Below are 13661 nucleotides of genomic sequence, written 5' to 3' on the forward strand. Positions count from 1 at the left end.
AAACGATACGTAGCAGTTTTGCAGGTGTTGAAATTGAAGGTGTTCAAAAACACCAAGAAGGTGATGATGCCCAGGGACTCGAGGGGACCCTTTGGATTCACCCGTTTGAATTGGCCTCCGACCTGAGTCAAACGGGGATGGGAGATGGAATCCATCGTTTGAATGCGCTTTAAATTGCAAGAGAGGGCTTTCGTGCACTACCCTACCTCACAACCATCCAACATGGTCCCCCGTGTCTGCAAGCTCCTTATCAAGGATCCCAACCATCCCAACAAAGTCTACCATCAGTGGGCGACAACGATTTCGCCTGGAACTAAGCCTGAAACGTTCAGAGGGGATCTTCTCCCCGAGACGGACTCCACCGTCAATTACAAGCTCTCTGTGGACCCCGAGGACCCCGAGGACCCCGTGGAGTATTATTCGCCGGAGCAGGTTCTGGCGTTTGCTCTCGAGTACCTGGCCAGCGGCTCTGACGGGCCCGCCTGCCCCCTTCCCTGCGCCTCGTGGGATGCGGAGAAGCAGAGGCTGACCCTCACCATTGTGCGCGAGTCCAAGCAGGACCCCATCAAGAAGCCCAAGAAGAGCAACGCGAAAGAGCCCATCACTCGCGTGCGAACGCCAGACTCCGCGCTGTTCATGGAGGCCGTCCGTCGCTTCTACCCCTTCGCCAAGCGCGGCCCTGGCGAAGGCCCCCGCCTGCTCAACACCAGACTGGCCGCCAATGGCGAGTTGAAAAAGTATTGGCAAGACAAGATGGCCGCGGCCTACGCCTGGAGCCTGAAGCGAGGCATCACATTGTCGCGCGAAGACTTCCAGGCCGACTGGACAAAGTGAGTTTTTGTTCTTCTGTATTGGCATGGGAAGGACGCTAGAATGCGGAGGAATGTCAGTAGCATGAGCGATGAGGAATAGGGGGATGAGAGTGGACTTGACCGCGTTGACTTGTTGAACTGACCGTAGTTAATTCTTTATACATAATGTTGCTTCATCCTACTACTCTTTCACAACATATCCAGGAAGGCAACCGACTTCAACACCAAGCGCACCACTTACGAGAAGACGACCGCAGCCGCCCGCGCTGTCAAGGACAGTGAGTCTGCTTTCTAATTGTATATACTGTATAAGCACCTTGCAATGAGTGCGTTGAGAGACATGCGCGAGAGGCAGACTTTGCGTCAGTTTGACCTGGACCTTCTGCTCCATCCTCCATCCTCCACCGCGTGCTTGCAGAGAACCAGCCCAAGAATGAGCGTGGCTGGTACAAGAACGCATGGCGCAGCCAGTGGGGCAAGATGTGGGACGGCTACAAGCGCGACCCTGTGCGCTTCACGGCTGGCGAGAAGCAGACGCTGACGGAAGAGGAGGTCGGTCTTTGCAAGGAGCTTGAGTCTTTGCTGCCAAGCCGGGCTTCCGCGAGCGTCAAGGACGCCAAGGTGTCCTACGGTGCCATCGACGCCGGGGGCCTTCTGGTGGGTTACTTTCTTACATAGCCAGACTGTCAGTGCGTGCTTCGCTTACGAGCGCATCCTTACTGCTGATATGACCAGGCGCGGTTGTTGGTGAATGTCTGTTGCGCTTACACAACTCTGCTGCTTCTTGCAGGGACCGCTGGCCAAGGCCTTGAGCGGCCTCTCTTCAAAGACCAAGCGCTCCTCTCTGGGGTCCACAGGCGCCGTCGACGTCGCCGCCGCACCCCAGCCCAGCCCGCCCATGCCCCCGCCCATGCCCCAGTCCAGCCCAGGCGCCATCGACAAGCTGGCCGCGGCGGGTGCCGAGCGCGTGAAGGTAAGACCACTGTGATCATGTTCTCTGCACGCGTCGTCTAATATGGCTCGCTGCGTAAGTCGTTTACTTCTGCACTGGAGATGGTCCCTTGCGGCATAGGTGCCAGGCACCACTGCGGACGGACCGTCCCGTCGTGCAAGTTCGCTTTCACAGCATTGCGGCACACTTGCTGTCATGCAGGCGCTGGGCGACAAGAAGCGGACGGATGCGAAGAAGCGCAAGGATGAGAGGACGGCCGAGGCGCCAGCTAAGGTGAATGGGGGATCGAGCTTCCGTCGTCTGGTTCAGGGTGTGTGTGGCAGCATTGTTGGTGCTCTCGGGTGGGGTTCAGCAGAATGCATTCTTAATGCATGTGGTTCTTGGTCTACGCCAGTGTACTCTTGCGTGTTTTCTTTCACCAATTTATGATGGCGAATCATTGTTGCGCCTACACCCCCATCCCATGCAGAAGCACAAGGGCGATGAGGTGGTAGCCCCGGCTGCCAAGGCCAAGACCGATGCCAAGACTGCCGCTGAGGGCAAGGCTGCCAAGGTTCCGGCCGCGAAGGCTGGCAAGGCCGCCAGGGGCAAGGCCGCCAGGGGCAAGTAGACTGCCGATGCTGGTGCTACATGGATTGTACAATGTTCGGACTAGGCCTAGTACGGCTTATTCTGGACTTAGCTACCGAGCATTAGGATGTTTGGACCCTGTGTAGACCACCTAGCGGTAGTATGTTTGGACCCTGTGTAGACATCCACTCCAGCATGAGCGAGTGGCATTTGAGGACTGCTGTGCTGCATGTGCATGACAGTGAGACTGTGATGGGCGACAGAGCGCCTTTGACTGTGATGCACTTACTGTCAGATCGTAGTTGCGTGGAAAGCGAGTGAGATGGTCGGTTCAGGTAATCCTGAAACATGTGTGCAGCCAGGGTCCGCCGCAGATGTGGGATAGAGGCAGTGTAACGTGCTCTGGAATGAAGAGTTTCATGTGTTTCTCCGTGGATTGTACGGTTCCCCCGTGTTTCTGTTTTCGAATCGCGTCTCAAGACGCAGTGCGTCTCGTGCATCGCGTGTGTGTGAGACGCGGCGCGTCTAGGGTATCAGGCTAGCGTCTGGTGTGACGCATCGCGTTAGCTAAGACGCGCTCTCCATGCAATTGTACCGCGTCACGACTCGCGTTCCATTGCGTCTCGCAGACGCAGTGAAACGCGCTATCTGCAATGGTGCCCCGCTTCACTGTTTCTGGTTGCGTCCCCATCGCGTCTCTCCCGCGTCTCCCCCGCGTTTCCCCCTTAACGCGCAGCGTCTCAGCGCGTCTGACACCGCGTCTCACAGGTCAGACGCGGCCCAGACGCGCCCAGACGCGGTTTCCCGTTGTTATAGTGGAAGGCTGGCCCCCCCGCCCCCCGGGAGGGGTTGCACAAAAACACCGCCAGACCTAACCCAAGCACCAGCCTACACCACAGCCTAACCGCAAGAACCACCACCACCGCGCGCCAGAAGAGGAAACACCAGCGCTACGCACTCGCCCCGCCCAAACCCACCCCACCCCCACAAGTCGGTTGCTTAAGCAACACCCCAGGAGAACCGGCAGAGGAGACACAAGCAGAAAACTAAACGGGCCAGATGTGGCGCTGACTAGGCGGGCTCCAGCCCGCTGCAAGACGCGCTGCGCAGGAAGTCCCACAGCCGCCCAGGCGCTGCGACGCCAGCCAGAGCTAAAACACATGGGCGCCAGATAAGCTGATGACGATAAACGCCACGCCAGCGCCTGGAACGAAACGCCGCCCAAAAGGAAACCTAGGGGGCCTGCACAGGTGATGCAAGCGTCAGCCGCAAGTTCAACTTCGGTGACCCACCCTGAACCTCCTCCACTTCACAAAGCGCGCCACCCGCCGACCAGATGGCAACAAAGTGCTCCAGCTTAGCCGCCTTGAGCTGTGCGGTGAGAAGCTGAGTGGGCAGAGCCGACAGGGTTTCAGGGGTTAGCGTGGCGGCAGTGAAACGCAGCTGCATCACCCTGCGCAGCTCGCTGACCACCTCCCGAACCACATGCTCCGACGTCTGCTTAGCAGGCTCGCGGGACCAGTACGCACACCAGACGGCGTACAAGAAGGTGGCCCGCAAAGTGCTCCACAGCAGCGCGCCCGCCCCCCGCGGGCCTGAGGCCCACATACCCATGCGGTCCCCCAGCATGAAGCCCGCGTCCGTCACTGGCGGCGCCGCTGCCTGGGGCGCAACACAGGCCCACAGCTGCTGCAGCCACGTCCTCGCCTGCGCATAAGCTGGACACTCCAGGAAGATGTGCGTCAGGCTGGCCCACGCCCGCGGGCCAGGTGGCCCGCAGGCGGGGTGAGGACAGTGCGCCCCCAACCCCCCGCACCCCGTGGTCACCCGTGGACGAATTCCCTTGCCCGCCCTGTACAGCCCGCAAGGCAGGTAAGCATGTTGCAGCCGGTACACAAGTACCCTTGCCCCCCGACTGGCGTGGCTGTCCCACAGCCTCCGCCACGTACCCCGCAGAAGGGACGCATCCGGGGGCGGCATGCGAGGGTCGCCCTCCACCGCCGCCGCTGCTGCCGCCGCCGCCGTGGCAGGCCCCGTGCTAGGCCCCGCCCCGCCCGCCGCCTGCTCCTGCAGCCGCGCGGACCGCCGCGGCCCCTCACCCGACTGCTGGGACGGGGACGCATACGACTGCAGTTCTCTCGCTGGCGTGTTCTGCAGCCCGGCTGCCGCGGAGGTGCGGTGGAGCCAGGGGTCCAGAGCCACCGGGTTATTGTGGAAATGCTGCGCCGCCGTGGTGGTCAGCTGCGCCGCTGCACGCTGCCACTCCGCCTCCCGTTCCGCCAGCCGCGACTGTGCCGCCGGCTGGGTCCCCGAACCCCCCGCCTGCTGTGCTGGCGCTGGGCACGGCATGGCTGCAGGGCGGGCTGGAGCCGGTGGTGCGGCCGGGTTAGCCGCGGTGATGGCCCGCCGCACGTCCCGCACCGTGTAGTCCGCCAAGCTGACACCCGCAATCCGGCAGTGCTCCGGGTGCACCACCACCCCAGCCTCCGGCGCCAGGAAGTACGGCGCCCGAGGCCACGCCCCCGCCCGTTCCCCTGGTGATGCTGCATCGTACGCCGCCCGCTCTTCAAAGGTCCACAGGTGCCGCGGCTTGCGATGCTGCAGCACACAGGCAGGCTGCCACGCATCATCCACCGCCGGGGGCAGCACGCCAGGCCCAGGCTCCAAGAGCCCCCCCGTGTAGTGGACGTAGGACACAGCCCCCGCAGCGTTAGCCACCCACAGCTGGTCCAGGCTAACCCGCCACTGTGGCGGCGCCGCTGGCGGCTGAGTGGCTGGCTGCGGCGGATGCTGTTCCACACCCGCGCTCCGCACGTGGCCGACCGCGGCCGCCAGCCGGGCAGGCAGCCCCGCTGGCGCCGGCGCGTCGCTGTACACCCACGCCCACGTGGTGGCGGAGTCCGGGCGCACATGAGTAAGCAGCGCCCGGGTGAGCATCTTCCAGGGTTGCCGGCCTGGCTGGGCAAGGAGGGCGAAGGTCTTAGCTTGCAGGGCAGACAGGAACGCAGGCAGGTCGACGTGGTTGACACCCCCATTCTTGTACGTCAGACAGGCCATTTCCCGCTTTGGCAGCAGGAGCGGGTTCCCGTGCGACACCAGGCTGGCGTCCTCAGCGTGCATGGAGCGCGCAGCAAAGTGGTCCACCAGGTCGGTGAGTTCCTTCAGCTGCGCAGGCGACGGGTTGAGGAAGCTGAAGTGGTAGGCCAGCTTCGCCGCCAGCACCTGCTTCGCAATGTGCACACGGCCAACCAGAGTCAGAGACAGGGCAGCCCACAGACGCGCCACAAACGCCATGCCGCGAGCCCGCCGGGTGTACAGGTCAGCTGCAGCTGCAACAGAGTCCCACGACAGAGGCATACCCAGGTGCGTCACGGCGCCAGTGGTAAACGGCACCCCCGTGTGTGGGCAAGGGCCCGTCAGGTGCGCAAACCTGCCAAGGCCCATGGCCTTGCTCTTGTCCGGATGGACACGGGCGTTGGACGCGCGGCAGAACAGCTGTACTGCCGCCATCAGGACCGGCCCGTCCAACGCCGGGTCGCGCGCCGTGAGGGTCGTGTCGTCAGCGTGGTGGGCAGCAGGCGGCGCCGGCTCGCCGCTGGGTAACAGGGGCGTGCGCAGTGCCCCTTGCTCCACCTGCCGCCGCAGAAAGGACGTCAGTGGCTGCATCTGGATGACCCACAGGGGTGGTGAGGCGGTGCTGCCCTGCGGCAAGCCGTTCAGCACTGGGAAGGCGTCAGAGAGCATCCCGTTCACACACACGCGGGCAGAGCCGTTGGCAGTGAGCAGGCGGATCCAGCGCAGCATGCGCGGCCCAAACCCAAGTCCCTCCGCGGACGCATACAGCCACTGCCGGTGCACCCGGTCATACGCCTTTTCTATGTCCAAGAAGTACAGCGCACCACCCTGCCGTGGCGTGCCGTCCGCGCCCACGTCCAGGCGCATCCATTCGATCAGGCCTTGGAGGTACAGCGCGTTGTCTCCAATCCAGCGGCCGGTGATGAACGCGGTCTGCAGCTCATCCACAACTGCATCCAGGGCGGGCTGCAGGCGGGCGCTGACGGCCTTGGACACCATCTTGAAGTCGCAGTTGAGCAGCGTGATGGGCCGGTAGGACGCCAGCTCGGCGCGGTCCAGGCTTTTGCCCTTGTAGATGAGGGTGATGATTTTTTTTTTTTTGAGGAATCATCCTGATGATGGCCTCCCGCCAGGAGGCGGGCAGCGCCGCCGCCATTTCACCGCCATCGTGGGCGTCTGCAGCGGCAGCAAAGGCAGCGGCAGCAGCAGCACACAAGCGCGGACCCAGCAGCGCCCAAAAAACCTTGTACACCTCGTACGGGACCCCGTCCGACCCAGGCGCTTTACCATTGGCGGAGCCAGCCAGCGCTGCCATCAGCTCTGCATCACTGAGGGCGCCGTCACCGGACCCCTCTACGGCGGCCTGCAGATCCGCCGGAACCTTGCGGTCAATGGCCGCCAGAAGCTGCTGCTGCGACGCCGTACAGACCGGCTGCACGCGGAACAGGCCGGTGGGGCTGGTGCTGCTGTACATGGCTGCAGCGGCTGCGGAGACAGTGTTGCGCGTGCCTGGCCCCGTGAGCGCCACAGGCGCCGGTTGCCCCGGCACCTTCAAGTGCGTGATGGGCTCCTGCGCGCCGGCTGCTGGCTCGTCAGCCTGCCGATGGAACCAGCGAGTGCCCCGCTCCCCATGCTCCTCCATCAGTGCAGCGCGGGCATTGTGGCTGGCAGCCATGCCGTGCCCGGCGCCAGCTCAGCAGGCGGGGGGTTCGGGGACCCAGCCGGCGGCACAGTCGCGGCTGGCGGAGCGGGAGGCGGAGTGGCAGCGTGCAGCGGCGCAACTTTTTTTTTTTGAGGAATCATCCTTACAAGGTTGACCAGGGGCAGACGCGCTGCCCCCCTGCTGCCTGAAAGCAGCCTGGTCCCCGAGACCAGAACCCTGGCTTGGGCGTGGCCGGATGCGTGTAGCCCTTGGCGCCGCCACGCTTGCTCGCCCAAGGGTCCACCAGACTGAACTGGGCGAGGAGGCTGGCAAGTTGCGGGGCACCTGCAGCACGTGATGGGCTAGGGGCCGCCTCCTGACTGGCATCGGTGACACAGTTCCAGTCCCCACCGACAACAAGCACCCTGTCCGAGGCCAGGTGGGTATGCAGCCCACTTGTGGGGGTGGGGTGGGTTTGGGCGGGGCGAGTGCGTAGCGCTGGTGTTTTCTTTTCTGGCGCGTGGTGGTGGTGGTTCTTGCGGTTAGGCTGTGGTGTAGGTTGGTGCTTGGGTTAGGTCCGGCGGTGTTTTTGTGCAACCCCTCCCGGGGGGCGGGGGGGCCAGCCTCCTGCTCTGTCTGCCGGGTCGGGGTGGGGTGTGGTGGGATGGATGGGGGTGGTTGGTGGCGGTTTTCGAGGTGTTTGCTTTCTGTTTTCTTCTCTTTTCTTCTCTTCTTGCCCTGTCAGGGTTCTGGTCTCGGGACCAGGCTGCTTTCAGGCAGCAGGGGGGCAGCGCGTCTGCCCCTGTTCAACCTTGTAAGGATGATTCCTCAAAAAATAGCCCGGCAAAGAAAGCAGGCTTGTCCGCCACGGCCGTGGGCGCATACACACACACGAAGCGCAGGCGCAGGTGACCCACGTCCCAATCCCAACATACCACACGGCCCGCCGCATCCGTTGACGGCGGCTGCAGTACGCAGCCTGGAAGGGACAGCCGACTCCGCGCCAGGATAGCCGTCCCACAGGAGTGGGGCGACGCTGCCGGGCTGGCAGCGAGGCAGTGGCGCCACGGAAGGCACGCCCCCTGCGCGGCACGAAGGCAAGACTCCAGCACCGTCGTGTCAGTAGCGTGGGTCTCCTGCACCATCGCCACATCCGCCCCAACTTGCTGTAGGTGCGAGACCAGCGCCCGCGCCTTGAACGGCGAGCCCAGGCCGTTGACATTCACTGTCAGCAGCCGAAGGTTCGCCGCTCCCACTGGTGGCCGCATTATGAGCCCCCGCCGGCCACGGCAGCGCCGTGGCGGGTGCGGTTGCTGTTGCTGCTGTGGCGTTTGCCGCGGCGGTCGCCACCCTGGCTGGGGGGCGCGCCGCCGCTGCTGGTGCTCATGCTAGCGGCACCTGAGCTGGCGCCGCCGGGGTGCAATGGAGCGCTGCCCAGGCTCATGAGGCTGGAGGTACTGCGGCTGCGGTGCTGGCGTTGCCGGCGGCTGGGCCCGCTGGCCCCGCCGGGGTCCGCCAGCCCACGCTTAGCGGACCGCAGGGTGCGGGCGTCTAGGAGCACGTAGTCCATGTAGGCCGTCTGCACCTGCTGCGCGGCGTCATCCAGCTGCTCCGTCACATCGGAAGGCAGGGGCGTGTCTGCAGGCTGGGCTGAGTATAGGCGCCACCAGCCAGTGAACTCGTCGTGCAGCTGTGCCAGGACGGCGGTACGGCCGGCCGGCACGCGGCAGACGGCCCAGTCCGGTACGGTGGCGCCCTGGTCACGGAGGTAGGCGAGGAGGCGGCCACCAAGCGTGTCGTGGCCCAGCTGCGCCCACTCAAACCCCTGCACATCTGCACAGCGGTTCTGGTGCGTCACGAGGTCAGAGCCGATGGCAACACACGTGTCCCGGGTCAGGCAGACGGCCCCGTACTCTGCCTCACTGCCCGCACCCCCACCAGCGCGCCCAGCCGTGTCGGCCGAACCCCCAGCCGGCGCGCCCAGGCCCCTGTCCCTGCCCTTACCACCACCCGCCGGTTGTGAAGTTTGCAGTGGCGGCCGTGCCTGGGGTAGCGGCTGGGGCACTGCCCGCCCCACTCCTCCACCCTGGCGCCCCAACCCGCTGCCCCCACCAGCCTGCTTTCCCCCGGCCGGCCGCCCAGTGGGCACGCGCGGCGGCGAGCTAGCACCGTCCTGCGGGGGAGGCAGCCCGCCGCCCAAGCGCCCTGCCCTCTGCTGCGGGAGCTGGGCGGGGCCACAGCGCCCTTTGGGGCGGGGCTGGTGCCGCAGCGGTGGCGGCGGTGCGTGCGCGGCTGGTTGCACCCGTCGCCCACGCCCGGGCGCCGCCGTGGCAGCGCCATCACCCGCCCCGTCCTGTCCCCCCAGCGTGGCCAGGACCTCAAACCGGGAGCCGGTCCGGGGCCTGGGCGGCTGCACCTGGCGCTGCTGCTCCTGCTGCTGCTGTTGCTGTACCCGCCGTTGCTGCTGGAGATGGAGGTCCGCCATGTAGGCCAAGTACCGCTGCATCACAGCGGTCTGCTCCTGAGCCTGCCTGGCGGCCGCCCGCTGATCAAAGGGCGGCTGTGGCACGGGAGCCCCACTGGGCTGCTGCTGCGCGCCAGCCGACCCAGCACAGGCAGTACGACGCCTGACCGCCGGTGGCCCCCCCATGCCTGCAGACGGCTGCCCCCCGCTAAGCCCTCCCGCTGCCACCCGCTGCTGTGAAGAGGGCTGCTGCTGTCGCTCGGCCCTTAGGGGAGCCGCAGCAGCACGGGTGCTTCCCCCCGCCACCAGATTTTTTTTGAGGAATCATCCTTACAAGGTTGAACAGGGGCAGACGCGCTGCCCCCCTGCTGCCTGAAAACAGCCTGGTCCCCGAGACCAGAACCCTGACAGGGCAAGAAGAGAAGAAAAGAGAAGAAGACAGATAGCAAACACCTCGAAACCGCCACCAACCACCCCCATCCATCCCACCCCACCCCACCCCACCCCGACCCGGCAGACAGAGCAGGAGGCTGGCCCCCCCGCCCCCCGGGAGGGGTTGCAACAAAACACCGCCAGACCTAACCCAAGCACCAACCTACACCACAGCCTAGCCGCAAGAACCACCACCACCGCGCGCCAGCAAAGAAAACACCAGCGCTACGCACTCGCCCCGCCCAAACCCACCCCACCCCCACAAGTCGGTTGCTTAAGCAACACCCCAGTAGAACCGGCAGAGGAGACACAAGCAGAAGACTAAACGGGCCAGATGTGGCGCTGAGTAAGCGGGCTCCAGCCCGCTGCAAGACGCGCTGTGCAGGAAGGCCCACAGCCGCCCAGGCGCTGTGACGCCAGCCAGAGCTAAAACACATGGGCGCCAGATAAGTTTTTTTTTTTTTGAGGAATCATCCTTACAAGGTTGAACAGGGGCAGACGCGCTGCCCCCCTACTGCCCGAAAGCAGCCTGGTCCCCGAGACCAGAACCCTGACAGGGCAAGAAGAGAAGAAAAGAGAAGAAAAACAGAAAGCAAACACCTCGAGAACCGCCACCAAACACCCCCATCCATCCCACCACACCCCACCCCGACCCGGCAGACAGAGCAGAAGGCTGGCCCCCCCGCCCCCCGGGAGGGGTTGCACAAAAACACCGCCAGACCTAACCCAAGCACCAGCCTACACCACAGCCTAACCGCAAGCACCACCACCACCGCGCGCCAGAAGAGGAAACACCAGCGCTACGCACTCGCCCCGCCCAAACCCACCCCACCCCCACAAGTCGGTTGCTTAAGCAACACCCCAGGAGAACCGGCAGAGGAGACACAAGCAGAAAACTAAACGGGCCAGATGTGGCGCTGACTAGGCGGGCTCCAGCCCGCTGCAAGACGCGCTGTGCAGGAAGTCCCACAGCCGCCCAGGCGCTGCGACGCCAGCCAGAGCTAAAACACATGGGCGCCAGATAAGCTGATGACGATAAACGCCACGCCAGCGCCTGGAACGAAACGCCGCCCAAAAGGAAACCTAGGGGGCCTGCACAGGTGATGCAAGCGTCAGCCGCAAGTTCAACTTCGGTGACCCACCCTGAACCTCCTCCACTTCACAAAGCGCGCCACCCGCCGACCAGATGGCAACAAAGTGCTCCAGCTTAGCCGCCTTGAGCTGTGCGGTGAGAAGCTGAGTGGGCAGAGCCGACAGGGTTTCAGGGGTTAGCGTGGCGGCAGTGAAACGCAGCTGCATCACCCTGCGCAGCTCGCTGACCACCTCCCGAACCACATGCTCCGACGTCTGTTTAGCAGGCTCGCGGGACCAGTATGCACACCAGACGGCGTACAAGAAGGTGGCCCGCAAAGTGCTCCACAGCAGCGCGCCCGCCCCCCGCGGGCCTGAGGCCCACATACCCATGCGGTCCCCCAGCATGAAGCCCGCGTCCGTCACTCACCAGATGTGGCAGCGAGGGTGAGGCCACGGCGGGTGGTCCGCTGGCGCCACCAGCGGCAGCCCCTGCGTCACCCACACCCGCCGCCTCCTGCATCTGCACGTCCCCCACGTGGTCAACTATGTCAACACGTTGCCCACGCCGTGACGCCGCCACGCCAGGGCCACCGCCCGCCCCGTCCTGCCCCCCGAGCGTGGCCAGGACCACAACCTGGGAGCCGGTCCGGGGCCTGGGCGACTGCCCCTGGCGCTGCAGCTGCTGCTGCTGCTGTTGCTGTTGCTGTAACCGCCGTTGCCGCTGGAGAGGTCCGCCAGCTCGGCCAAGTATCGCTGCATCACAGCGGTCTGCTCCTGATCCTGCCCAGCGGCTGCCTGCTGATCCAAGGGCGGCCGTGGCGCGGGAGCGCCACTGTGCTGCTGCTGCACGCCAGTCGGCCCAGCACCGGCAGGGCGAGGCCTGGCCGCCGGCGGCCCCCCCACGCCTGCCGCCGGCTGGACCCTGCTAAGCCCTCCCGCTGTCACCCGCTGCTGTGAAGAGGGCTGCTGCTGCAGCGCGGCCCGCAGGGCAGCCGCAGCAGAACGGTTGCTTCCCCCCGCCACCAGAACTGGCAGCGGGGGCGGGGCCCCGCTGTGTGGCCCGCTGGCGCCACCAGCTGCAGCCGCCACGTCACCCAAACCCGCCGCCTCCTGCATCTGCACGTCCCCCACGTGGTCAACGATGTCCGCTGCGGTCGCCATGGCAGCCGCAGGCCTCGCCACACCCAAGGTGTTGCCACCCAGGTCGGCGACCCTGGCTGCAGCCGGAGCAGGGCTGCCTGCCGCAGCTGTCGTGGCCGCCCCAGCCGCCTGGGGGGCGCCACGGACCTCCACCTGCATGGGCTCCTCACCGGGCATCTCAAACTTGGCACAGTGCAGGTGAGAGAGCTGCGGGTCCCAGACTGGGCCCCGCACACAGGCAAAGATGTGGTTGGTGATGCCCTGGCCTGCGGGGGCCTGGGGCTCCCCCTTGGGGCCCACCGATTTGGCGCACTGCTCTGAGACCACAAAAGCACACGCCAGGTTAGAGGTGTCTGAGGTGGTGGGATAGCCACCTGCCTGCAGCACCAAATCGGTGCGACCGCGGAAAGCCCCCCCCCACACAGGGCCCCCTACCATCTTGACCGTGACGGTGTAGGTGCCCGGAATGATGGGCCGGGTGTCCACTGGCACGTGAACCGTGAGGACAGCCTGACCGCGCTGGAGCGGTACCGCCAGCGGCGACTTGCGCAGGAGCTCCGCTGTGAAGGCTGCTTTGCTGGCGCTGGTCGCGCGCCGGCTGAAGGCCAGCCCCGCAAACGTGCGGGAGGGGTGGCCTGTGCTGTGCAGAGAGTGGCCCTGCAAGAGCTGCGGCTGGGTGCCCTGCCGGCACATGGTGTCCAGCACTGACAGGGCAGCACTGGTCACTTCCCGGACGCCGGCTGAGGACAGCTGCTCGCCCTCTGGGAGCCCCGTGGTGGCACCCACCAGAAGGACTGGGTAAGTAGGCAGGCTGGGGCCCTGAGGCTGCGTCGTCAGGTCCTGCACGCCGTGCGCCAGGCTATGCGTGGACAGGGCAAGGTGGAGCTGCAGCCCGGGGCTGAAGAACGGGCTGGCAGTGTTGCCCCCACCTGCAGGGGTGCGGTCCGCTGCCAAGTCTGGCAGTGGGCGGTGATGCCCAAACGCAGGCCCCCCACACGGCACGGCATGTGCTGCTGTGGCCGCGCCGTGTGCGGGTGTGCTGTATGGCTGGTGTTGGCCCCTGGTGGCTTGGCTGCGCTGAGACACCAGGCGGAACCGACCAGGATAACCCAGCAACTGCATAGCTGCCCAAGATCAGCACTCACAGGGCATCACAGCAGGGAGGGCGCCAGGCAGCCAGGCACCAGGCAACAAGGGCACGAAGACGAGCCTGACCCCAAAAAAAAAGGGCAACTGACCACCACGGCGGCGCAGCACTTCCACAATAACCCGGTGGCTCTGGACCCCTGGCTCCACCGCACCTCTGCGGCAGCCGGGCTGCAGAACACGCCAGCGAGAGAACTGCAGTCGTATGCGTCCCCGTCCCGGCAGTCAGGTGAGGGGCCGCGGCGGTCCGCGCGGCTGCAGGAGCAGGCGGCGGGCGGGGCGGGGCCTAGCACGGGGCCTGCCACGGCGGCGGCGGCAGCAGCGGCGGCAGTGGAGGGCGACCCTCGCATGCCG

General features: G+C 65.5%; 2 protein-coding genes across 3 annotated transcripts; one reads left to right on the top strand and one right to left on the bottom strand.

Moving 5' to 3' along the window:
- Nucleotides 1-8: 8 nt before the first annotated feature.
- Nucleotides 9-3003, top strand: CHLRE_14g622200v5 (uncharacterized protein). Of its 2 annotated transcripts, XM_043070209.1 has the most exons (6): nucleotides 9-830; nucleotides 1017-1090; nucleotides 1231-1469; nucleotides 1603-1785; nucleotides 1966-2037; nucleotides 2234-3003. In XM_043070209.1, exons 1-6 carry the CDS (start codon nucleotides 223-225, stop codon nucleotides 2372-2374), a joined length of 1317 nt encoding a protein of 438 aa, XP_042916882.1. In that variant the 5' UTR covers nucleotides 9-222; the 3' UTR covers nucleotides 2375-3003. The 2 variants fall into 2 exon arrangements, with proteins under 2 accessions (XP_042916882.1, XP_042916883.1); XM_043070210.1 differs by lacking the exon at nucleotides 9-830 and having other exon boundaries at nucleotides 980-1090.
- A 7408-nt stretch (nucleotides 3004-10411) lies between these two features.
- On the bottom strand, nucleotides 10412-13348 carry CHLRE_14g622270v5 (uncharacterized protein). Its single transcript, XM_043070211.1, has 4 exons — nucleotides 11927-13348; nucleotides 11449-11816; nucleotides 11090-11183; nucleotides 10412-10948 (listed from the first exon to the last, which is right to left on the bottom strand). The coding sequence occupies exons 1-4, from the start codon at nucleotides 13281-13283 to the stop codon at nucleotides 10869-10871; spliced, it is 1899 nt and encodes a 632-aa protein (XP_042916884.1). The 5' UTR covers nucleotides 13284-13348; the 3' UTR covers nucleotides 10412-10868.
- Between the last annotated feature and the right edge of the window lie 313 nt (nucleotides 13349-13661).

This window comes from Chlamydomonas reinhardtii, chromosome 14 (genome assembly GCF_000002595.2).
Source record: "Chlamydomonas reinhardtii strain CC-503 cw92 mt+ chromosome 14, whole genome shotgun sequence".
Taxonomy (NCBI): domain Eukaryota; kingdom Viridiplantae; phylum Chlorophyta; class Chlorophyceae; order Chlamydomonadales; family Chlamydomonadaceae; genus Chlamydomonas; species Chlamydomonas reinhardtii.

What these genes read in the sequence shown, in the direction of transcription:
- CHLRE_14g622200v5 (XM_043070209.1), top strand. Translation starts at nt 223, where the DNA reads ATGGTCCCCCGTGTCTGCAAGCTCCTTATCAAGGATCCCAACCATCCC. An exon ending in CGCCCGCGCTGTCAAGGACA is followed by an intron (nt 1,091 to 1,230) that starts GTGAGTCTGCTT and finishes GCGTGCTTGCAG; the next exon opens with AGAACCAGCCCAAGAATGAG. An exon ending in CGGCCGAGGCGCCAGCTAAG is followed by an intron (nt 2,038 to 2,233) that starts GTGAATGGGGGA and finishes CATCCCATGCAG; the next exon opens with AAGCACAAGGGCGATGAGGT.
- CHLRE_14g622270v5 (XM_043070211.1), bottom strand. Translation starts at nt 13,283, where the DNA reads ATGCAGTTGCTGGGTTATCCTGGTCGGTTCCGCCTGGTGTCTCAGCGC. An exon ending in CAGGGTCCAGCCGGCGGCAG is followed by an intron (nt 11,817 to 11,926) that starts GCGTGGGGGGGC and finishes TTGGATCAGCAG; the next exon opens with GCAGCCGCTGGGCAGGATCA. An exon ending in CACCCTCGCTGCCACATCTG is followed by an intron (nt 11,184 to 11,448) that starts GTGAGTGACGGA and finishes CTGCCCACTCAG; the next exon opens with CTTCTCACCGCACAGCTCAA.